Here is a 26,377-nt window from a genome sequence, read left to right as displayed (position 1 = left end):
AAAGTGACAGCACTGTGAATGGGACTCATCTTGTCATCAGTGCAGCCATTTCTGTTTCAGAGCTTTCTACAATCAAGAGGGGGAAATAGACACTTGCTACAGCACAAATAATCTAAACTGCTTTAAACATTTACTTTAAGATGAAGTCAACTGTGTTCTCAAAGTATTTGATTTATTCTCTGTTGGTAGCCAGTCTAGTAAATTACCTCAGATGGACCCAAATGCACATGGTCATATGGACGAATAACCTTGCGCCTGGCTTGCACGTAGAGTGGAAGCAGCAAAATGTGTGATATCAACAATAAAACGAGATGGGGAGAAGTAAAGAAAGTGGGCAAATGACATCTCATGAATACGTTTGTCCACCAGAGATTATGGGAAACCATGCTGAGGGCTCCTGGCCAAGACAACGGAGCATTTTTCCTTATTATGAAGTGCTGCCAACTCCCCACTAGTCTTAGTTTTTGTTTGTTGTTTTTTTTGTTTTGTCTTGCCTTTTTTTTTTTTTTTTGTTTCCTGAACTAATGCCGTTTAATTATTAGATTCACTGTTTATAAATGGGAAATATTGAATAGGGTACCTATGGAAAGTATTTGGTTTCTTAAGATTTCTGGGTTGTTTTTTCTAAGCCATTTTACCATATAATTTTAAGAAAAAGTTGTAGATACTCAGTCTGGCCTTCACTGCTGCTGACAACACCTGGCAGGCTGGTTACATATACAGAAAATCTCATCTGTCATCAGTAAAAAGTCAATCCTGTAGTCTATGCCAGGACTATAAGGCTATAAGAATCCCTCCTGGACAAGGAAGACAGAACTGGGATCTTATTGTCCAGGTTCAACTTTTCTTGTGTTTTGGTTTTTATCCCTTTTATCAGAGAATAAAATTTGCTGTAGTTGACCATTGAACATCAGTTTATGTCTCGGTCTGAGATTGGAACACACCCGAAGTTTCAAGCAAAGCCAGAAGACACAGAGAGAGGGAGAGTGAGAACAGCCCTTATAAAGACCCTGTCATCCAATTTTGCAATGTTCCAGAGAAGGAAAAACTTACTTACTGACCTCTGTGGTTACCACCTTGTACCTTGAAGCATGAAATTTGATTACGTTTAATTCCAACCAGAGTTTTTGACTCATGGGTCTTCTACAGAATGAATCCATCAGTCTTGTTTTGTCCTTCATATGTTTTTTGCACTTTCTTTTGCATGTACATTTGGGCATGCATTAGTTGATCTTTGGACATACTCTCCTTCCCCATCTGCTTCACTGATTTGTTCCATTAAATTTCATCCAAGAGTTCTCACATCAAATAGCGCTGTAATTTCCTCTGCTGAAGTTCAGCATCCTTCGTGTTCGACTCCTGGGTCTCTCCATAGTTCTAATCACAAACCTGGAGGATTTAGTTGGAATTTTAATGGTAATATAATATTAAGCATAGAGCCAAAAAAAGTAGTCTGTATTTTGGAACTACCATGAACTGAGAGGCGGAGTGGGCTTTAAACACAAATATGCAAAAAAGGAGACTTATTCTTAAATTCTTTCTTTTCCTCTTGACCAACTCATTTTATCAGGGAACATTTAATTTGTTAAATTGAAATGTTCAGACCCTTTAAAAAGAAAAGACTCCAAAAATGTAGTGTGTGTTTCATGCCAAAATGTTATTCCAAAGTTTGCCACCCATTTGTGTTTCAGTAGAAATACTTGCCTCCCACTCCTTGGCACTGGCTCAAAACTCTTTTTCTCAAAGGAGGTGTTGAAAAAGCATCTAAGTATTAATTTGTCTTTTGTGGGAGGTTTTAGTGTTGTTATAAATCACTATAAATCACAAATCAGGCTTTAAATGGGAGACTTCATAAGCTGCTCTCACTGCATAAGGCTGTGAAAATGAAAAGCTTAAAGGAAATGTTATCTCAATGTGTTGCATTTAAATTGCCTCTAGCAGACTTATTGGCCTGATTTTGCCAGTGTCTGACCTTGTCTTCCCAATGGTGAAGGAGGCGTGGTGGGCATCTCCTCCTAGAGTGATGAACATGATTCAAAGTTCCATTTATCAAAGGAAACTGCTTCAAGTACCACACTGAAATTTCCTGGGCGGACTTTTCCATAGGTATCTCATATCCTTGCAAGCATTATTGGTAACTTACTCAGTGCACAATTCAAATTTAAGATCTTAAGCACCACAACAGCACTTCTTGTTTCATATGTGTAGTTCTGAGTGTTTCAAAACCCCAGCCAGAGACCTACTAATATCTGATATATACATGACGTTTTTAATTCTGAGGTATTTTTCTGAGTCTGATAAACCACCCATGTGTAGGTAATTATTAGTAATCATCACTAATTGTTTTTACAATTCTTTTTCCATTTTGGCATCAGCTTTGAAATGGCAGATTTACGTGAACTCATCAAAACGCAGACTTTGTGAAGACAACATTTCTGAATAGGAGCTGTACGGGGAGTTCAACAAGACAAAGCGTTCCAACTTGGAGCATGGCCAGGACACCAAACTCATCGCTAGAAGTCATGGGATCCTTAATGCCCACATAGTGGTCAGGACCTCCGCTGCGTTTTATGAGTGTAATGTCTCACCCAAAGAACAACTTCTTCAGCAGCACAGTACCCCATTGTATTGCACTGGACTCGTTCATGTGCAAGGAGAAGAGTACCATTCAGCGAATTGCTCATGCCAATGTGTCCAGCAGACCAGACTGTCTTAGGGCGTCTTCCAACCCAGCAGACCACCTGTCTTGGCTCACCACAGGTGGCTGAATGCCAGTGGAAGATGGCAAAGCTCTCGACCTTCTCAGATAAAGGCAGTTTTGGGGCCTCAAGGGATTTGTCTAGGTTTACTGAATTTTGTTCATGCCTTCATGCTCCAGCCCAACAGTTTGCAGACCAGAGGGGAATCCAAACAAGGGCTGGACTGCACTTCCTTTGGGCTTACAGCAGCTGGGGTTAACATCTGAGCCCTCTGGGTGGTCCAGTGATAATAGACTACTGAGAAAATGCACTCAGTCAGCACGTCCTAACACTACCTAGGCCAAACTAGATTTTCCCACATAGGGCCATACTTTAGGTGACTTAAATACACTTGAACTATCTATTCAGTGCTGAGAAGAGAGCTGTGGACATTGCAACTGCTTTCCCACCTTTACAGATATTACAAGTCCAGTTTCTCTCAGTGTTTGGATCCTGATGTGAGTTTAGTCCAGCAATGCTGAACTGGCACATTTTCCATTGGACAAGAACTGTGTGCAGCCTATCATAGGTTAAAACATGGGATTTTCCAGTTTTCTCTGCCATTTAGAGCTAGCCACAGGATTGTGATTCTTGCTTCAGTGGCTTTTGAACATTTCTCTGCCCACATCCAACAGGCTTACAGCAGCTCTTTGCAGAAAAGAGGAAGCCAAATTGAAACCTTTAGGTACATGATGAATCTGTAGAATTGTTTTAGGATATCAAAGCAACTTCAAGAATTATTGGACTATCCCGGATACGTTACTGACAGTGCAACTCACTGTCCCAATCTAGTTCTTGTATCTCATCTCCACACACCATCAATTGACAGGGCTAGGAGTAAAGATTAAGTCATTATTGTCTTCAAAGGAAAAGGTGAAAGATTACCTTATTACTTAAATAAATCCAACTTTAAAAGCTTCTCTGGGGGTTTAGGCACAGGTTAGAGGCCTGTATGCATAACTGAGTCTTCACTGACATCCAGCCAGAGACAGGTCCTGGGGACATAAATATCTGAACAGCTCTAGTTAAGAATGTAAGGAAATTTCAGGGTAAAAAGGGAGATTTCCAATGAATCTAGGTAAGGACAGTACAAGGCAGACAGGAGAAAGAAGCGAATTGGATGTTGGCTTGTTCTGAAGGTGGATTTTATCATAGATACGTGATCCTGCTGTGGTTGGGATTCAGGCTGACCAAATTCTCTCTGAAGAACACAAGCATCACACAACATGGACTGATTTGGCTTAGCAGGCATTGCTTCCAGAGAAGATCTTGAAGTCAAAGAGAATCATCTGAACATGAGCTAACCACGATGCACCACAGCAAATAGATTTAGAGCTTGGATTTAAATAAGCAAATTGTGAGTAAGAATAGAAAATGTACTCACTGTGGGACGTGCCACAGTAGAAATATTGTGGGTTGCCTTGGTCTTCTGTGTCTGTGTCTGGTCTCCAGCCTTCCACAGTGAAGTAGAAATAAAATGCAGAAATTTCAAGAAAGAACCATGAGGATGGCTAAAGGATCAGATTTTGAGAATGGCTAAAGGATCAGCACCCCTCACAGTGCAGTACCTATGAACACCAAGATTATGGGTCATTTGACAGCAGTCAAGCGGTGCTCATGTAGAGAAGGGGAATTTGACAGCACAGAAATCATCAGTGTAGCCAGGAAAATATTAAAATAAACAATGCATTGGAGCAGAGGCTATACAAGTCACATGGAGAATGAAAGCAAAATGTGAGATGTAATTATCTTTTAAGACCTATGCAGAACATCCTCACTGGAAAATCTGACCATTTGGTTAGTTTTTTTTCCCGGAAAATATCTATCTCAAATACAGATTTGAATTAGAAAGAGGAGTGAAAACCCAAGAGGTACTATAGACTCTAGAGACAATTACAGAGACTTCCATGTCTCTAAAACCCATGGAAGAGTGAAGGCTTGGACTTCTCTCTGTCAGATGACCATGAAAAAGGGGATCTGCCTAGGGTACACCGTCAGTGGCATGCCAGTGGTTTGAAAGTGGGGCCAAAATTATGTTTTCAAAGCACTGACTGAATATCCACACTCCAGGTTATCTATTTATCTCACATTTCACAAAGAAAGCCTGATAGTTTGTAGGAGGCAGGGAGAGAAAAAAGGATGGAGAGAAGAGAGGGAAGTAAAATACTGTTGATTTTAATTTTTACTATGGTTTGTTAATTTTGGCATGTGGGAGGTGGAATAGCTCCTGGCTTTTCTTTTATTGTGATTATGCTCTTTAATGTTGGCAAAAACACCTGGAGCTGACAATAGGCATTTTTCAGTAGCATATTGTTATGAATATACTAAAAATAAAACAATGAAGCTAAACAAAAAACTGAGTGTGTGGTTATCTTAAAGTGACACCCTGAGGCCTTGCTTTCACACTGTATAAGCCTGTCACTCTGACAACAGACAGATAAAAGAACAAAGATGTATATTTACCTCTCGGAAATGAGGAAGGCATTTATTTGGCTAATTCCTGTGGTCTTTCTGCAGGTAGAAGTCCTGAGCGATTTTGTCTGAGTCAGTTCTAAGTAAAGACATCAGTTTGGCCAGCCAATATACCCTGGTTGTGTTCCTTCTTCTACCACTTAAACAAAAAGTAAAAATAAATGCCTATGGAATTATGATTGCCTGAAATAGCATACAGGAAGTAAGAGTGTAAAATATGGAATGCTTCTGGGTGATAAATGTTTTCTTGAATGGTACACATCAACTAAATGCTGACATACATTATGTTTTCAGAAACACAACACTGAGGCTCCTGTTTTTAATTCCATAAACTTATGTCTTTATAAGAAGTATTTGTATAATTGTTGTCTATATTTTTATTCATATATTCACGCACATGCTAACATACACAAGCATGCACATTAATAAAATGTCATTCCTTAGGGGTAAAGGCATCTTTGCTTAAGGATTTTCAAAGGCAAGAAACTACTAGTGTTTAACCTATAAATAGATTCGAACACGATTTCAAAGACCACATTGTTTTTTGCGCTAGTTTGTTAAAATCTATGGGTCTCAGTTGGTTATTTCATGGTAGTAACTCAAAAAGCAAGACAAAACTGAGGGCAGGGAATATAACATGCTCATTGATTTGGAAGCTGTCCCACACTTGATGAGTATAAAAGATGAAAGCTACTTTTCTTCTTCTTCCTCTCACATTACTATTTCTACAAAAATTCCAGGTTCACTCATAAGTCCCAGAGATCTGAGGGCACATCAGCTCGACAGACTCATATTGCATGTGCTGTGGCAGTGTGGAAGAGCTGAGAATTTTCTTTTACAATCTTTCATTAGAAGTTACAAACACAAGGATGGTGTAAAAATACATGTTACCGTCTTCTGATACTGGCTGTCTTTGCCCAGTGTGCAGGTTGTGACCATTGTGTGATTTCAGTCATTGCTTCAGCAAGTAATTACATTGTGTGAAAAAAAGGTATAGAGCGATACTGGAAATGGAAGCCAGAATACAAGACTCCTTAGTGTTCTATGTTTGGGAGGGTCCTGTGTAAGACAGAAAATGAGCATAAAAACACATTGTTAAAGACAAATTTGAAAATTATTTAACTCAAGTTCAAACAAAAAATTATTTAATATGTGGTCTACTTCCTTAAAGTGGATTTCATTTCACTACAAACGAGTAAAAGCAGTGGTTAGGCTCCTGTAAAGACAAAAAAATTTCAGAATTTGGGGGGTCCTGGGAAGCGGGCATGCATATTTTGGTATTTATGGCTTCTACTTAGGAAATTAATCCTCAGAAAAAGAGTGTCTCCTTTTTAACAATATCCTGAAGACATTTATGATTATATTCACCATTAACAGGTGGCAGCTGGGTCAAGACCACAGGAGAAGAATTTAGCAGGTGGTCTTGTGAGGTGACTCATGTCACTTCTGCTTTCTGCTTGTAAGAAGAAGTGAGGGAGGTTCAGCAGAATAATAGCTCCTGCAAAGGAGGACCGTGCCAAGAGGAACCAGTGCCGGTGACTCAGTGGGTGGCACGCTCTCAGTCTGAGCCAGGGCTGCTCCCAGTCATCACCCAAACTGGTGGTAGGATGGTTTGGGTTGTACAGAGATAGCATCTTTCCGTCAAGGGGGAACAGATCATAACTTGAGTTCTCATGATCCATTTTCCTCTAATTATGATTTTTCTTTTTTCTTTTTTTTTTTTTCTTATTAATTTTGGGAACTGATAGTTTGTAGAATTAGCAGTTCACTGACAAAAGCCTGATGAGTTTAACTGAAGAAGTCTACTAGGCTACACTCTGAAGGTATCTCTTTCTATTCAAGAGGCCTCTGTTCTGTACCATGGCTACCTGTTTATTAGCAGCTGGATCTGTGTTGATATGATACGAGCGTGGCTCTTCAAAGAGATCACATACCAGCCAGAGAAGGTGCACATCATTGCATGGCTTGCAATGGGGTGAGCAAAAGGATCTAGCAGAAGAAAAGTCTGGTAAATGAAATAAAAAGCAATTAAAAACTAGATATTTTTATTTTTTTAAAGTAACCCCACTAAGCAGGGATGGCAAGCCTGCAATATCTTTCCCATACGAATGCCACATCTGCTGTGCTAAACAAAAGCCAGATAATCTTTCCATTTTTCTCTTCAAAACATGGCACAGAGACCATCTGTGGTCCAACACTCCAAAGCCAGTGGAAGCTCCAGGGGGATGTGATCTCTCAGGTTAAGCCTGGATGGAAGCTGTTTTTCTTCCCAGAAAAGTACTTTAATCACCAACCTATTATACAGACCAAAAGCCATCTCTGCCATCCTGTACTGTGAGGATCTTCCATCCATGACTGTAGTTCAGTTTTGGTTTAGGAGCACCTACCAGCGTGAGTCCATGGGCGAATGTGTAGTCTGGGCCGAGGTGTGAGTTAGCATCACTCTGCTCAGCCTTGTGGACTGGTAATCTGAACATGGGTGGAAGTAGTCTTGAGAGCAATTTTGGAATCAAACAGAAGGTGTGTACAAAATTTAAGTATCCATTCAACAAAGAGTTTCAGTTGTTGAAATTAACACCTCCACTGAATGAACAGCTCTGGCCAGAAGTCTTTTACTGCATTTGCCCAGGAAGCTTGTGACAGACCCAGGAAATGGCCTCTTTGGTCATGAACTCTAGCTGGCACCCAAGTTACAATAATTATATCAGGGGTTTTGGGCAGCATTGCCCTTCCAGTTGCTTTTCAAAGTGGTTTCCTCCAAATCAGCCTGCTGGCTGACCTGAGAGAAGAACCTGGACTTTGCCAAACCTCTACCCCACCTAATACAGACACCTGCCTGCTTTTATCTCTTGTCTCTGGGGCTGGATTTATCCCAGCTGGTAGCACGCGTAGTGGGTAGATTGTTCTAAGCATCCTTAGGAAGCTACTGGACTTACCAGGAGCAGCAGTAGGCCTACAACAGAGTTGTCCTGTATTCAAAAATATAGTTTCTACCTGTCAAGGGGGTGTTATATACACAACACAATGGAAAAAAATATATACCCTTCAGACCTTTTTGGCATTTCTTGCAAGGAGGAGATCATGTTGAAATGTCTTTTCTCCTCCCATTTCTTTCACACAGACTCCACTAATGACCTTTCAGTTCTTAAAGGGGGCTTATAAGAAAGATGGGACAAACATTTCAATAAGGTTTGTATTCAATAAGGTTTGCATTTCAATAAGGACAAAAGATAATGGTTTTAAACTAAAAGAGGGGAGATCCAGGTTAGACATGAGGAAGGAATTATTTACAATGCGGGTGGGGAAAGCCTGGCCCAGGTTGCCCAGAGAGGTGGTGGATGCCCCATCCCTGGAGACATCCCAGGCCAGGCTGGATGGGGCTCTGAGCAACCTGAGCTGGGTGAAGATGTCCCTGCTCATGGCAGGGGTGGCACTGGATGAGCTTTGGAGGTCTCTTCCAACCCAAACTATTCTATGATGTTATGATTCTGTAATTGCTGCTGTAGAGACAAATCCTTCATTTTCCCTGAAATCTTCACTTGAGAGCAACGTAAATGAAAAAAGAAGAAACAGAGATGGTGATTCCCTTGAATTTCCAATAGATACCAAAAACCACCCAGATCATTCTCTCTCTTGTGAAGTGACTGACATCCAGGCAGCACAAATTTTCATAACTTCCTAGAAGTCTGTGCAACCATGGTAAGACTACACCATGCCTGTCTATATTAATGAATGAAGTATTCAAAGAAACTCAGGGCCATATGTTTAGCTAATGTAAATTAGATCAGATACCTTGACTTTGGTGCAAACACAATGATTTATACTGGTCAAGGCTATGGGCCAAAGCTTTCATTATGCCTTTCAGCCATTAAAGATATTCAGGAAAGAAATTCCTAAAAACATAAATTACAGCGACTGTAAAAGAAGCCCAGGGATGAAACTGGCCAAATGGATAGACCTTACATGATCACAATTAATAAAAAAACCAAACCAAACCAAACCAAACCAAACCAAACCCCACAACAAGCCAAACTAAAAACACCCCAACCAAATAAACAAACAAAACCAAAAACTGAAAACCAAAAACCAAAACAAAACACACACACACACAAACAAACAAACAAAACCAAGCTGGGAGGAGTGGCTGACACGCCAGAGGTTGTGCTGCCATCCAGAGACCTGGACAGGCTGGAGAGTTGGGCAGGGAAAAATGTAATGAAATATAACAAGGGAAAGTGTAGAGTCTTGAATCTGGGCAGGAACAACCCCAGGTTCCAGTATAAGTTGGGGAATGACCTATTAGAGAGCAGCGTAGGGGAAAGGGACCTGGGGGTCCTGGTGGACAGCAGGATGACCATGAGCCAGCACTGGGCCCTTGTGGCCAAGAAGGCCAATGGCATCCTGGGGTGTATTACAAAGGGGGTGGTCAGTAGGTCGAGAGAGGTTCTCCTGCTCCTCTACTCTGCCCTGGTGAGACCACACCTGGAATATTGTGTCCAGTTCTGGGCCCCTCAGTTCCAGAAGGACAGGGAACTGCTGGAGATTGTCCGGAGCAGGGCAACAAAGATGATTAAGGTAGTGGAGCATCTGGTGCTCTTTAGTTTGGAGGAGACTGAGGGGTGACCTTATTAATGTCTACAAATATAAAAAGGGTGAGTGTCATGAGGATGGAGCCAGGCTCTTCTTGATGGCAACCAACAGTAGGACAAGGGGTAATGAGTTCAAACTGAAACACAAGATTTTCCACTTAAATTTGAGAAGAAACTTATTCTCAATGAGATTATCAGAACAGTGGAACAGGCTGTCCAGGGGGGTTGTGGAGTCTCCTTCTCTGGAGACATTCAAGACCTGCCTGGACAGCTTCCTGTGTAGCCTCATCTGGGTGTTCCTGCTCCAGCAGGGGGACTGGACTAGATAAACTTTTGAGGTCCCTTCCAATTCCTAACATTCTGTGATTCTGTGATTCTGTGAAACCAAAACAAAATTAACTAAAACAGAATTTTTATACTGGAGCAGCTCCAAGCTGCTTTTTTCTTCCCAGAATGGAGATCTGGGATATTTTTGTTCACATCTTGATAGCTTTTATTGGGCGATAATTTATAGGTCAGCTGATGTCAGCATAATCAGAAGTTAGTATGATTTCTTTTTCTTTTTGCTCAGCAGTGCTATATTTATTGGCTTGTTAAGTTTCATTTCAGTAAGGTGCAGCCTGAGCCAGTGGAACATAACTTTGAAAAACTCCCATGAACGGTGTCTCTCCATGCATTTCATACTCCCCCTCATGCTTTATATTCTCATAATATATTAAAGCTTTCTAATGTCACCTTCCAAGAAATATCCAACTTTTGCTCATAAATAATTTTGAACAGTTTTGACTTTTCTGAATATTTGTCGGTTTTATTTTTTTAATTCCCACTTTGTCTAACAAAATGACAAGTTCAGGGGCAAAGTCTGATTGACTGACCCACATTTGACATTTCACAACTGTCTAAGCATAGTTCAGATGTCACCAAACCCACTCAAGAGGCCTCTATGGAGTTCAGCAGGTTATCATTTTCCTACTGTTTGATTTGTGGTTACTCTGCTTCAGTAACTGTAAAGAAATTAGTTCCCGGCTAGACAGGAACTGGTAAAACGAAAGTGGTGTTGATAGAGGTGTTACTGACACGACATTTTTTTTTTCCCCTGTAAGTGATATTTGTTCTGTCTTGTCCCAGTGCATTTCCTAAGGTCATTACTTATTAATTGCTCCGTTGACTTTTTTTTTTTTTGAGTAATAACTACTTTTTCTAGAAACCTTTTTTCCACCATTTCTTCTTTGCATTCACATATATATATTTTATGGTCTGCAGTCAGCTTTCACTGAACATAGAGCTGGTCTGCTGCCTCTCTTCCCTGAAGCAGCTCTTTCGTTGTTAGATGTCAGTGAATTCAGCCATGCGCCTAGCACTTAGAAGAAACTGATATGAATTGAGACTAGAAGAAATAGATATGAGACTACAGAGTTAAACACTTAGGGCTGAAGGTTGCCAAAAAAGAAAAACCAAATCTAACTTGCACAAATGAAATCTATGTCAGAAATTCACACAGTTCCTCCGGCCTCATTCATGGTACACTGAATCTGTCCTGTAACATACCTATTATTTTTTCAAAACATGTGTTTTCAGGGCCAGATTTAAACTAAGAATAAATACAGGTTATCCAGCACAGGCACAGCAGAAAAGGCCCTTCATTATCTTGACTATATTTTCAACCAGTTCCCACTCAGGCAATAAATAAGCCAAAGAGAGATGTATTTTTCTCTTCTATGGAAATGTTGATATTTTGAACTTTTTTTTTCTTAAGGAGATAAAAATACTCAGACAAAAGTTCACTGTAGTTGGGCATATTAAACCATTTTTCTGAGAAGAAAGAAAAAAAGGAAAAAAAAATCAGTTCTCTTAGTTACAGTGGTTTTATTTTACTCTAATTGGGTAAAATTTGAAAATAAAATCTGCTTCTAAACAATTTTAAAAAATCCATAATGTTTCTGTTTAAAAGATGCCATTTGGAATATAATGACTTCAAAATTTTGGGTTAACTTTCCTTGAGAAATGTGATGGAACTGGTCCTTCCCACAGACAATTTTGACTGTTATTGAATCAACTTTTTTAAAAAAGAATTATTAAAATATTTAGGAAGAACTCTATCAGAAGGTCCTTGATGGTTAAATATACAGGATGCAAGAATCAGAATAATAATTTGTCCTCATTACTAGGGAGTCATATTTGCCTCTACTGAAATAAGACCTTCGATGGCATGCATCCATTCCTTGTCTTGTACAGTCCATTTAAATAGGGAAAATTAGTACATGACAGTTGCATTCTAAACTGTTTTGGCATCTTAAGTTCAGCTTTTTGCTCTAATGTGTCTCGGTTCGATCCTGGGTGTCTGCTGATGTGTTGGCTGTCACATTGGCATCACCAGATGTTGAGAAAATCCACCTCTGTGTCAACTTTCTATGTAGCTCAAGTGTGTCATTGAAGCTGTGGCCAAGCAAACTTAAACTGATCCTTTTAGAGAAAAGTATGATAGCAACTTAGTGGTTTCTGATTATGAAAAGCGTTGTTAAACAAGAGGAAGAAGTTAAGAAAAAAGTGCAAAAAATGCAAACCTGAAGAATGAAAAAGGTCCAGTCAAAGATGACCTGAGTTCATGCACCCTGTGGCCCCTGGGTGGGAACCACAGGTAGCCAAAGTCAAAGTCAAAGCCAAAGGTCAGCCTATGCCTGGTAGACCTCAGCGAAGATGCCTGGAGGTCATAGCTCCAGTGTCTTTTGTATCCTGAAGACTGGCTTTGTGGGAAGTTTTCCCAAAGCAGCACTGATGTGGCAGAGCACAGGAGTCATGTACTCTACAGTGTACCCTTGTAGTGGTTGAGTCAGAGAAATTAGAGATGGAAAATGCGCTTAGGTCACTTGGTCCATTCCCCTACCATTTAAAGGTTGCTCCCTACAATGTGTTCCTCATTGCTTTGTCTAGTCAGTTTCCCCCTTTTCCCTGGAGGGACCATTCCACGTAGTAATAGACCTTGTTGTTAGGAAAATTTTCCTGATGTGCAGCCTAAATTTTCCTTGGCTCACATTCATCCCACTATTTCAGTTAAAACCTCCTAGTCAGCTTTTAACTTCTCTCCACCTCAGGCCCTTTTCTTCCATCAGAGGAAACAAATGAGTCTGATCGAGTAAAGCCCCGTGTGTTTAAAAATTAATGACATACCTACCTCCTAAGAGTGATAGTCAATACAGAATTAACAAAAATGTCTTAATTGCCTTATTTTATATGGAAGAAATTAATAAACCCCTGGAAGCTTTTATCGCATGTTGGTTGGCATGACTTGAAAAGTCCAACATCTACCATCGTTTACTAAAGCACATGGAATCGGGTCCCATCTGGAACAGATCAAATTGCTGTGGTTGGTCAATCCAAGCTCAAAGTCCCATGGAAATTTATATTACCTAGCGGCCTGTGAGTTCCCTTTCCAATCAATGTTAGGGAGTAGAGTTATATACCACTTCACTGGTGACATATATCATGGACTGTGGGACACCAGACTGGTGTCACCAACACTTCCACTACTTTGGAGAATCTGGAATAAACTGTGGGGTTTGTATTTCAGCTCATATACAGCCAAGTTAACCTAAGAACTCAGTTTATTCTCCTAGCAGAGCCACACGAGTATCTGATGTTTTGATTCTGCTGACAGGGAGAAGAAATGTCATTTTCTATTGACCCAAAATAAATACTGTCAAAAAACTGAGGAAATGGATAAAGTAGCAATGCAGAGGAAACAGAATGCTTCAATTAGTTCTTGAACTACTGGCATGGTTTTAATACCTTCAATAAAATAAATATTAAGAAATAGAAACAGTCTTTTGCATTTTTCAGACTTTTTTCGGGGGCCTCTTGTTTTTGTTTTGTGACAAAAACAATCTGTTGCCATCACTGTGAATCACCAAGTGCTTCAGTTGGCGTAAATCCACATTTTTCTGTGCAAAATATGTTTTGAATGACAGTTATAAGCAGTAAAGCTCTTCATGAAGGCTGTTCCAATAAGATCTGTCTCTGACTAAAACGAAATTTCAGCCAAAGTTCAAGATAAATGGGAAATCAAGACTGAGTAGTAGAAGGGAACGATGTGGATCAAATCAGATGTCGACATTAAATGATGTACAGCAAGTGTCTGGGAACCACTTCCACAAGCAAAAGCAGTAGTGAGAAGTTACTGTTTCTGCCCAGCTTATTTTAGAGAGAGACTCTGCAGCAAAACCCAGCAAGAGGTTGTGGTGTAGTTTTCTGTCTTCAACTTCTACATAACTGAATTCCTCTTCATTGAGAGGAAGATTTCAGTTTCACGATATCCGTTGCTATTAATAATTACTTGTGCTGTTACAGTGGTTAAAAACCCCTTCCATACTAAACTTTGCGGAACAGCAAAACAAAATCAGAGTCCTTGCTCTGAAAATGTACAACTTAGGTGTAGAACAAAGGGAGCAGAAAGCAATCAGGATTATGGAGGAGGACAGAATTTCTTGTGCCCTGGTCCAGGAGAAAGAACAGGGTCTCATCCTTTCACACCATCAGAAAATCTGTCACAGAGTATGTCACCTTTTTACCCTTTAAGACCAGTACAAATTGCCTTGCATCTTACAGCCTAATTCTTCATGGCAAGGTCAAGAACAGAGCTTTGGTGTCTGTCAAGGTGAAAGAAAATTCCATGTGGGAGATGACCAGAAGCATCCAAGCAAGTACAAAATATTGCACCTTTCAACTCACATGTGGAGTTGTGTGAGAGCAAAGTCCCCCAGTCCCCCAGCTCAGGCATGGCAGGCTCGTGCATTGGTGTTCATTCAGTTGCAGCGCAATTTGGGAGCAGTGCTGCCTGCCTTGGGATTTTCCTGGAGCCCTCGGTACAGGAAAAATATGGACCTGTTGGAGGGGGGCCAGAGAAGGCCACCAAGATGATCAGAAGGATGGAACACTTCTCGTATGAAGACAGGCTGAGGAAGTTGGGGTTGTTCAACCACCTTATTCTGGCCTTTCAGTACTTAAAAGGGCCCTATAAGAAAGATGGGGACAGACTTTTTAGCAGGGCCTGTTGGGGTAGGACAAGGGGCAATGGTTTAAACTAAATGAAGGGAGATTGAGGCCAGACATAAGGAAGAAATTGTTTAAAATAAGGTCGGTGAAACACTGGCCCAGGTTGCCCAGAGAGGTGGTGGGTTCCCCATCCCTGGAGACATCCCAGGCCAGGCTGGATGGGGCTCTGAGCAACCTGAGCTGGGTGAAGATGTCCCTGCTCATGGCAGGGGTGGCACTGGATGAGCTTTGAAGGTCCCTTCCAACCCAAACTATTCTATGATTCTGTGATTCTCTGGCAGAGCAGTCTCCAAAGCCAGCTGAGTCCAGACAGACTTTGTATTTCTGTGGCATCCTGTGTCTTACGTGAGCAGAGGGTTTCCCAGCCCATGGGATGGGTGTGAAGTATGTGGCTTCGGTCATTGGTAGGGTGACTTGGAGTTACCTCCTCCCAAGCACAGCCATGCATCAGCACAACCACTGTGCTCCAGGACAAGGACAGCCGTGGCCACAGGGTATCCTTGCCCACACTGGTGGCTTAGTATCTTCTGCCCCATGACATCCAAAGAGCATTTCTCACCAAGCTGGCAGCTGTGGACTCAGGATGTAGCCTTGTGGTTATGGGTGCAGCCAATGCCCCCACACAGGTGTCCTGGCTGATTGCTTGTGGACTGAAATAAATCGAACAGAAACTGAAAGAACTCTGCAAAATGCTGTAGTGAAAGGTCTGGGAGGAAGCTGGAGGCACACAGGCTGTATGGCTTTGTGGGCTGAGATGGACATCTGGCAGAGGATACCTGCTTTATGCTTCCCAGACAGAGCTTTGCTGAATAACCATCTTGTCTGCAGGAGGGAGCTCACTCTCAGGCTCTGTGTGCTGCCAGCTTGCAGCTGGGCTAATGCGAAGGAATGCAATCCCTAGCAATGCTTCTTTATAAATTATTTTTACTGGGGGATTTGAGTGTTGTTACAGTGAATGTGTGTACAAATACGGGAAGAACAATGTGCACTAGAGAAAATGAAGCGAAAAACCACCCGGCTTCCTATTCCTCCTGGGTAAACCTGTGATTTCTCCCACCTTCTTGAGTTGCAGCTTAATACAACATCGTACAGCCTGCTGCCTCCTTAAATAATTCCTGCTGGAGTAGCAGACACTGAGTACATCACTCAAATTCCATGAATTTGCTTAGCTTCCCGTTCCACATCCTGAGGAGTTAAATCTCTGGGAGAAGAGAATGACCTGGGTGTCCCTCTGGGTGCTCTCCTGGCACAGGATAACTCCTGGTCTGGGGCTGGAGCAGGATATTTCACAGTGGTTTCCAGTTTTACTGTCAGTTATATTCTCCTGAGTTTCCATTCGACTCTTCCAACTCCTCACACATCTACCAGGGCTCAAATAAAGGTGATGTATTGATGCTTCACCAGTTTGAAATGAACTGCAATTACTAAACAGTGGATTAATTTCATTTACCAGCCATCTAGAAGTTAAGCATCTGGCTTAAACTCATTGTCTATAATCAGGGGAGAGGGATGGACACTGCCAGAAGGCAATTGCCTTTCTGCTTATTTTAAATACCTTTCTTAGGCTGGGATCAATCACGTGCTGAAAGCCCTTGTCTCCCCACAGCTGTAGAGGAACCTACAATCCCAGCGTTTAGATAATTAAGGTGTGGTGACTTGAAACCCACTCTCAATATTTGTCTACAAAGCAGCTGTGAAACACAAGATTGGTGTGTTTAGTATTTTGATGGTGGAGGCAGAAGAGGGTGTGATGATCACCCATGGTGACTCTAAGAATAACAGCCTGGCCTCTAGACTTTGAGTTTCATTCATCTGGAGTGTTTCAGATGTTTTTAGTTGAAATCCGAAGCAGCATCTGTCAATTATAAAATGAATCTTTCTGTATAAATTGCTGTCTTTGCAAATAACAAGACTGTAGAAGTGGAGGGAGAAGGAGAGACTGAAGATGTCCCTAGAAAGTGAAGGAGAGCAGGGCGTTTTTAACAATTTAACAGCAAGTGGAGTGTAAGCCCATGAGGTTATCTCTACACAGGACTTTGAACACACACTGAGATATTACAGCTTTCAGCCTCTCACTCTTTGAACTGAATCAAAATGAATCATTCAGAGAAGTCTCTTAAACAGTTTGCCATGGGTTGTGCAGCTCTGTCACATCGAAGGAGCCTGGACATGCCATCTCCACAGGTGGTGCGGGACTGCAGGGACACAGTGCAGGGACAGTGCTAGCCTAACCGGGGTTTCTGTCCTTCTTCAGCTGCTCTGCTGCTGGCTTCAGATGCTTTAGGAGACTTCTGTTTGTGAGTTGAACTCCAGTTTTTGACTGGTGGAGTACCCATGTATGCAGCAGCAGCTCAGTAAAGCTGTTAAGCAACGAGAAAGAGGCAGCGGGGCTGGTAGTGCTAAGGCAAATTCAGATGGTTGCAGATGAAAGTCAAGGAGAGCAAACAAACCCTGAGACAGGGGCAGCCTTCTTGCCATCAAAGCAGTGCAGTCAGAGCAGCCACTCATTTCTTGCAATGCTTAAGAGGTTCAATTAAGTTGAAGGAGTTAATTCCTAAGGGCTATGAGCCTATTTGGTGCACTGAGTAGACAATAATGCACTTTACTGAATGAGACACCCATGGGCAGGACCCCTCTTCGCATAGCAGTGAAGCCCTTTTGTGCCGTGGTGGCACTGCCCAGACATACCTGAACTGGGTTTTAACCAGCTGGCTTGGATGCTGCTGAAAAAGCTCAGCACACAAACCCTGCGTGAGGAATTGCAGAAGTGGAGCCTGTGGCTGCAGCATTAGTGGAGCTTTGGCTGGGCTCAGCCTGGCTCGGGTCGGTCAGGACCGATGTGGTCACTTCAGCCGGACCCTACCCGCAGACAGGCTCTGTCTGTCTTGTCTGAATCCCACGTGAGAGCTGGCAACACATACCAAGTCAATCTGAAAGTTGCCAGTTCTGGCTACAGGCTCCGGTCCTGCTTCGCTGTCAGGATGCCGCAGGACCAGACAGCTCAGTCTAGACTGCAAGGGTGTTTAGCATCTAATACCGTTGACCTTGGGACCACAGAAATCTCATGCCTTTAGGAAGAGTCTCAGGAATTGTGCTTTTCCTTCCCTGCCAGCTGGATCACGTTCATGGCATCTTTAAGTTGAGCACTGCCTTTGCAGTTGAATACCTAATGCCACAGGTGACTTTTTTAGGCTTTTTTTTCTGGATTTGCAGGCCATGTAAACTGTTCTCAGATCCCTTAGACACCTAAATGAAGCCAACTCTAACCTTGGTTGATAAAGCAACAGCAGCTGCATAGTAGGATTTCCTGAAGTTTTCTGTACAGAACAATATGGCTCTGTGTCTTGTTGAAATCCAATGAGATTTTCATCAATATTAGGCTGTGAAATGTTACTAATCAAAAACAACAGGATAAATCAAGTAAAACTCTCATGGATGGGAGAATATGCTATTTAGTTACTACCATGCTAAATTCAAAGTGGGAAAGATGGGTAAAAATAAAAATATTCCTTTTATTTCTTTATTTAACCATAGAGCTTTTCCTTTTCTTTCCTGTTCTATATTTCCTAAGGAAAGGAGGAAAAATGATAAACTTTTCTTTACGCTTGCTTTTCTACTCTGTGGGAACTGTGACAGCCAAATTGAAAGCCAAAAGGTTTTTAAGACACTCCTTTTATCTCCTTTTGTTGAAACACACAAAACTAAAAGGTAGTGAAGGCCATCTATGAAATGTCTTTCTTTTCACTTTTTTTTTGCTTAACACATCAGAGCCTGATCAGCTCTAGGAAAAAAAAAAATAAACAAAACATGATCAAACAGGGCAGTTGCTTTGTCTTTCAGATGCAGACTCACAAATATGGATAGGTTTATATATAAATATATATACAGTAACCAAAACCTCAAATTCAAATACACCTGAGCTTTGGGGAAGTTTGTATATTCATTCAATCCTTGTGGCTTAGGCTCATCTGTAACAGAAATATTTGCAAATAGACAGAATACTTCCTCTTTAATCTTATCTAGAGATCTGTCTGTTTGTCAGGGTTTTTCCTAGAGATGGCCTCAGATCCTGATATCTGAGGGCTGCATGGCTAATTTAAGGTGAGATCATACTGAACTTCACAGAGGCCTTTCTTTCGTCTTGTTTGCCATGAGCATTTATTTCATTTTCATTCATTGGGATGAAAGACAGAGCAGCCACATAGCCTGGCTCAGCCTCCACTGTCCCTTTACTTGGCCCACCTTTGGGAAAATATCTTATTTTGACTGATGGTTGTTTGCTCTATGGGCAGACTGTGGCTGAGATGAACCAAATGGCTCTGGAAGAGCTGCGAGTCCCCTTTCCTGCAACCTTTCCAGAGCACCAAGCACATCCCAACCTTCATCTCCCATCTCTGGTGCCTCTGCCAGGCCAGGCAGCACCCAAGGGTGCCTCACCAGCTGCTCTCCAGGTCACACATCTCAGATTCATGCCCAAGAGCTCTTTCCCCATCCACAAAGAGGATTGTTCAAGGTTTCATGCCTTCAGTGTCACCTTTAGGTAATCCGCTGCAGCTTGGCAATCAGGAAAAGATGGTGAAATGTCAGGATCTACCCATGTGTGCCTGGCTAATTGCTGTGAATTAGCTTGGCCCATTTATTTCCTTGAAGAACCCCAGGCATCACTGGCAAGATGCACTCTGCCTACGTGCTGCGCTGCCTTCGGTTCGTGCTCTCTCGGAGGACAAGAGGTAGATGAGGCTGCTTGGTAGCAGACCAAGTACCGGTTAGACAACTACCATGTACTGTATTTTGAACAATTTATCACAGCCCTTACCTGTGTTGGTAATTACGATTACCCCTGAGATTTGATGTACTGGGAAGGGCTCCAAATTCAACAGAATTGTTCGGTGCAGTGTGGATGGAGAGAAACAGGAAAATTTTTCAGAGTTTTATTTTGTTCTTTCCTGTCTGTGTCCCCTCATGTTGCTCAGAATGGTTTTATCACCTCCCCAAGCATTCCCATAGAATCATACAATAGTTTGGGTTTGAAAGGACCTACAGAGCTCATCCAGTCCAACCCCTGCCATGAGCAGGGACATCTTCACCCAGATCAGGTTGCTCAGAGCCCCATCAAGCCTGGTCTGGGATGTCTCCAGGGACGTGGCATCAAACGCCTCTCTGGCCAACCTGGGACAGGGTTTTACCACCCTCATATTTTATCATGGGTAACTTCGCAGCATTTCAGATTCTCCTCATTCCCTGTGTGAGACCTCACTGATTCCTACTAGTGTTTGTGTAGTTAATGGAAGAGAAGAGGGGAGCAAGCACATCTGAAAGGAATGCAAGAAATATAAACAATTTTATTAACAAGACCACAAAACAATTTTTTATTATATGCAGCCATTTGCGAGGAGGAAATAAACAAACAGAAAAACCCACTGGGGAGACATGGTCATTGTCAGAGAGCAGAGCAAATGGGCACAGACAGTACGGACAGGTTTGGGTAGGGTCCCTTTCTTCCACCCTACCGCCACCGTGGGCTGTGCCCCACGGTCACCAGCCCCTATGAGCAGGGTGACCAGGGCAGAGCCTGGCACTAAGGAGGTGGAGTGCCAGGAGCATCCTGCTGCGGAGCCAGCGATGACGCCAGCTGTGTCAGGGCTTGGGCAATGATGGACAGATGGCTGTTCATCGTTCTCAGCTCTGCTAGGAGGTCGCTCACATTTGCTGGTGCCTGCTCAGAGCTTGAGGGCATGGCGTGGGCAGCCAGTGGTGAGGAAGCAGCCCCCAGAGCTCTGTCTCCCATGGGTGCTACCTGGGGATTTCCCTCATGGGAAGGGTGTGGGGGTGTGGTGCTGCAGAGCTTCATGTCTTCCAGGGAGCCTGTTCGTAAGGGTGGCTGGTCTTCCTCCTTCCCTCGAATGGTGGCAAGTGTTGCAGAAGCAAGGAAGGGCAGCCAGTTGATGAGGTGGGTGGCACTGCCAGGTGGGACTACTGGCAAATATAGTCCAGGGTGCAGGGATGGAGTAGAGGTGGGTGGTGAAGGAAGAGAAGGGAGTCCAGGGAGAACAGTGGCAGCAGAAGCTGATGATGATGGTGGAATAGGAGTTGGCTTGGGATGTAAGGCTGCAACACAGGCAGGTAAGGGTGGTGAAAATGACGCAGTACCAGTGTCAGAGGAACAGGAGGGTGATACTGGAGCTGTGAAAGGTCCAGGTTCTTCAGAGGTTGGTGGCGAAGTGGCAGCGGGTGGAGCATCAGGTGTGCAAGGGCCCGAGTCTGCAAGGAAGACACATCATGAACCTCGATTCACACATGTACTTACATACATGGACTGTTGCTTGCTGTCACCTCAGTGGAACTAGGTCTTTTTGATGAAAGGGAGAATTTCATCAGCTGGTAGTGATACTCTCTGTAGGCCAATTAGAAAAGAACAGACATATTCAAAGACAAGAGCCTAGTGTAGGTAAACATGTAACTTAATATTATTAATCTAAATTATCCTTCCAGTCTCATTCTTCATAAAGTCTGTGGACAGGCCTTAACATTTTTCTGGTTGATGTCTCATAGGTATGCATTAGCTGGTGAATTACCTACTGTGTTTTCGTGGCCAGTCATGGAATGATGGTAATGTCCTAACTGACTCAGATCTCCCGTGGAGATGTGAGGGCTGGACGGCTGCTGCTGGAGCCAAAGTTACGTGCTACTTCATAAAGGGTCCCAGTTTTCAGCTTTCTGATTTGAATGGACAGTTCAACACCAGAAAGAGTAAGAGCTAGTTGGTGGGTTAAAGTCTTAAATAATTGTATTTTTTGTGTGTGGAAGCATGACAGAGCTCACACAATAAAACATAGATGTCAATCACTGTCTGTAGTTATTTAGCAGCTTCAGCTACGAAAATCAAGAAAGTAGAGGCAGAATGAAGCTGTTGACACTGGGCATCCCATCAGCTTGACACCTATGTCATCTTGCAAGCATTCAGTGGACGTCATCCAATGTCCCCCAAAGTCATTAGAAACACACTTGCTTGAACTGAGTCTAGCATATACAGTTTAGGATGATAGAGCAGCCTCCTGGGGATGCAAAGACTTAGGCCTGTCTGTTTAAACACTATGGTCCAAGGTACTCTACCTACTGTGTACAGCTGGTAAATACTGTATGGTAAGGATGATCCTATTATTACAATACTTCTGAAAGCTAGAAATATAATAAGTAATGTTAGCCTTTCAACAACCTCAAAGATCTCCAAAAGTGAAATCACTGTACCACTATATAGATCTTTATTTTAGCATGGGGAACACATTATACAGAAGGTGGTGAGATGCTACATAAATGGTCAGTATAATACAGATGGTTTTTAAAACTACTTCTGCTACAATTAAGTGCAAATTTTAAGGCACTGCTGTGGATACAAAGAGACAAAGTAATAGATTTATCTAGGTTAAGACAACCTAGAGAAAGCCAAGTACTGAGGTGTTAACACCATACTATTATTATTTCTGGCATCTAAAAAATCTGATGTGAGAAATCCGTTTTCATTACTGGCTGGTTTGGTATTCCAGATAGCAAGCTGAAACTGTGAGTCAAAAGCAAATGAAGGGTTTTCCCTGTCATTTCTAACACAAAACCAACTGGTCATGCAGCCAAGTGAAGTCCATCTTTGTTCCACATGGGACCACCATGTTTTCCCTAACCAAACACACATGTTGGTTAAAGCGAATTATGACGCAAAATTCAGCATGTTGCTCCTGTGCCCCTGAGATTTTTATGGAAAGTTACTGCAGGTTCCTTGAAACAGTTTCCTTCCTTTGTGTATTGGCTTTCGTCCCAACACAAAGTCCCTGTCTACACAGGCGCTCGATCTCTGTTCACCAGAGGTGGGCTGAGGATGCTGGATGTTGGGTTTCCAAAGTGTTATTGATTGGGATTTGGTTTTTCAAAATAAAAACAAAAATAAAGCACAGTTCAAATACAGTTTCCATTTCCATCCAAACCACCAAAGTTTGCAAAGGGTGAGATGAAAGGTTCAGGTTTGGCTCAACCGTAGTGTTAACCAGAACAGTGTTTATGGTCCATATATAGCATGGCTAATCGCTGTCCACACTGCCCAAACAAACCAAATTAAATGTAGTGTTTTTCCATGCATTGGAGAGCAGAGGAAACTCGACAAACCTTGAGGTAAGCTGGTTTAGCACTGCAACAAATAACTGTCAAAACTGATTCTTAAATAGTTAAAGAATAATTGGGGTTAAAGTACAAGGAGTAGTAACTAATGGAGATAGAAATAGAGACAAAAATCTGGTCACCAAAGGCTCTTCTTTTAACTGCAATCTTCCCAAACAGCGTGGCTTCCCTATCAGAAGCCACAGCTTTGTCATCCCCCTAATCCCCCTTCAAGATTTATTTGTGACATGCAGCCTTTTAAACACATCTTGCTCAGCTTGATCAGGCTCCCACCCTTCCAGCTAAGAAATTCCACATGGGCTTCTGAGCACCCGTGCAGGGAGCCTGGTGTATCCAGGATGTGTGGAAGCTGTTCCCCTGCTCAGATCAACAGCCGGGTACGTGCAGAGCTGATATAGCACAGTCTGTGCACAAAAGGCAAGGATCCAGCCGCTCAATATCTAATGACCCAAACTGATGATGAAAATCCTAGAATCACGGAATTGCTGAGGTTGGAGAGGGACCTCTGGAGACCATCTAGTCCAAACCCCTGCTCAAAGCAGGGTCAGCTAGGGTCAAGAATTTTTTCTCCATGGAAAAATTTGCTAGGACATGTTTGGGAAAGCCCGGGAATATGGAAGTCCTAAGCATGATGAAGCATGGAGCAAGCTACTACAGTTGCTTATCATTTACGGCAGAATTATTCTATTAATTTCCTTCCTCTCTAACTTTGTTTGTTTTATCTGAATGTCGTAACTCATAACAACTGCAGTGCTTGTGGTTTTTTTTCACTTTTTTGTACAGCCCCAGCAGAAAGAGCGTATTCTTAACACTCATTCCTGTGGTTGTTATATCTGCATCTTGACAGAGCTGTAGCTAAATGGGGTTAAATGGATGCCTGCAGAGAAGAGAGATGTTGAAGACAAGATGCTCAGACAAGTACAGTGACCTTCACCGAACATATCAAGCCAACTTTGCACGGTCATTCAGCATCCTCCAGTACATCCAGTCTACAGAAGATGGGTACTATAGCATACTCCCCCATGCAAAGCCTGACTTTTCAAGGCAGGCTTGTAGCTTAGAATAAAAGTTCTTTCACCAGCTAGGGAAAACACACTCAGAAAACCTGGGTTGGGATCCACTTCACCTAAACAACTGAACTGTAGGTGTCTAGTGAAGAAATTCCCTGAAAGATCCTGCATTTTATGTGTTGTATCTGGAGGGAAAGCCCCCAAGGGGAAGGTTTGGACACACAGGCTGTATCTCTCTGAAAAGACTCAGTGTCACTTTCTTCTATTGAGTGCACAGGGAGTTTGGCCTCATCCTTCAGGAGGACTGGTCTACTGAAATAGGATTCAGGTCACCTTCAGCTTTAGCAGCCTACAGTATAGATGTCTACATCTTATCTAATTTCCCAGCCTTTCTTCACAGTCAGTAGATTAAATAGGTCTAGCATCACCTCTCTATTGCTTGAATGATAAATACTTGCCTTCATCTCTTTGCTGGGAATAATGTAGGATAACTGACTTGGATATGGATGCCATGCACTGAAAATGCCTACATTTCAAAAGAGAACTCCTATACCAGGTGCATAAAAATAAGATGGGTGCCCAGCTTAGAAACAGTGGATGCCTGACATTCACTGCCCTCCTTATTTACTGCGGATCTCTCAAAGAGAATGCTGTTGCACATCTTTGTGATACCTATTTGCAAGTAATAGGGAATACTTCTGCACTGTCACCTCTGAGAAGACCTTGGAGTGTTAAAAATTCCCAGGACTGTAAATAGGCCAGGTGATACAGTAATGAGAGAGAACAGAGGAGCACCTCCAGGAGAGGATTTCCTGGTACTTGTCCTGCCCATGGTGATGGATGATACCAAAAGATTAATGGGCTGCCCTGTGAGAATGGGGAAACTAGATTTATTTTAAATGCATTCATCCGTATGAGAAGAGCATGCATTTAACTTTTCAGGCAGTCTTGGCTATCTTAGCTGCTTTTGTTTGACTACTGATTTTATCTGCCTTGCAGCCAAATTGCTGCAAAGTCTGATTTCTCAGTCCTTTGTCAGCTAACAAGGGAAAGGTCTGTGAAGGAGAAACCTTGAGGGAAAAGCAGGGGCATGACTTTCCACTGGCTAGCACACTGCGTGGGATTCAGCTCATCTAACATTAGCTATTTAGCTGGCATCTAGCGCAAGGCAGTCGTCCCGGCTCCAGCAGAGAAAGAAGCACCTCTGGGGACAAGCCATCCCAAGCTATCAGGTCCCTAAGAAGAGTGGGAGGAACATGCTCTGGAGTGTCCCTCATCTTCCAGCACTTCTCGTAGGACTAAGTCAACTCTCTTAGATGGGCTGACTAACTTCTAAATATCTGAAGTTAGATGAGCTGGGTTCTTCGCTTTATATATGTAGCAAGTAATTCCCTATCAAATTAGAATAGGAATTGGGTAGTGCTGCCTCTGTATTCCCATGGAAGGCATAAAGCCATGGAGATAACGTTTAAGGTGCAAGAGACTAGAGACTTAGGCCCCTGGAGTGCTTCAAGAGATGACCTGGTAGTTCAGAAGGTGATGATCTTTCCAGTGAGTCAGCACTGAACAAACAACCTATTTCAACGCTAAGGATATGCAGATGCTGAAATGACAATGCAGCCCCTTCAGTGATACCTGCAGGAAGCCTTTGTGCACTGTCCTTTCTGCTCAGGTTTATGAATTTACTCTAAAACTTGCAGCATCCATGTGCGTGTGATGTGAGACTGGGTACGTGCACATGCTCCCACTTCACTCTGCAGCTGCTTCCCAACAAAGGCTAAATATACGCCTGCCTCCTCTTTCTGGTAAGAAGTGAAACCAAAGTCCTAACAGCTTGTGGTAAATAAGAGTCCAATAGCAACGTCTGCGTAAGCGAGGGCGGTACAGCTTTTGCACGGACAAAGTCCCTCTTTGGGACCTGGATCTGACCCTCCTGTGCTGCCCAGGTTTGATCCACAGACAGAGTGGCCTTGCTTCTCACTGCTGGTCTGCACTCAAGCTTGGAAGGGCTTTGAGCTGTAAATCAAGTTTAGAAGGGATTAAATTACTGCACTGGGTAAAGAGACTGCTGGACATCACATTAGAACAGCTCTGAACAAAAGCATCAGTGTGAGCACTCCAGGATCGATGTTTGTGTATGTGTGATTTCAGAAACTGAATTTGGTTCCCTATCTTGTGTCTAGCATCTTTTTTTTTTGGTGTGAATCCAAACTAGCTCTGAATACCTACTTGCTTTTGTGTGAGCAGCTTAGAAATGCATAGAAAATTCATAAAAGCATTAGGCATTAATTATTTTTCAGATTAAGCAAATCACATTTCTTTCTTAGGAATCTACTCATCTCTGCATACATGG

General features: G+C 42.5%; 1 protein-coding gene across 1 annotated transcript in view; it reads right to left on the bottom strand.

Moving 5' to 3' along the window:
* Positions 1–20,426: 20,426 nt before the first annotated feature.
* The window catches only part of RUNX2 (RUNX family transcription factor 2), a gene marked incomplete at both ends in the record, with an annotated part of 230,210 nt that continues 224,259 nt past the window's right edge, over positions 20,427–26,377 (bottom strand). Inside the window, one exon of the mRNA XM_080341027.1 lies at positions 20,427–21,109. Coding sequence (XP_080197153.1) covers positions 20,427–21,109 — 683 coding nt within the window. The remainder of the gene's footprint in view (positions 21,110–26,377) is intronic.

This window comes from Nesoenas mayeri (assembly GCF_963082525.1).
Source record: "Nesoenas mayeri genome assembly, chromosome: 3".
NCBI lineage: Eukaryota > Metazoa > Chordata > Aves > Columbiformes > Columbidae > Nesoenas > Nesoenas mayeri.
Note: the sequence above shows the minus strand (reverse complement) of the source record. Positions and strands in the feature narration are given on the sequence as shown.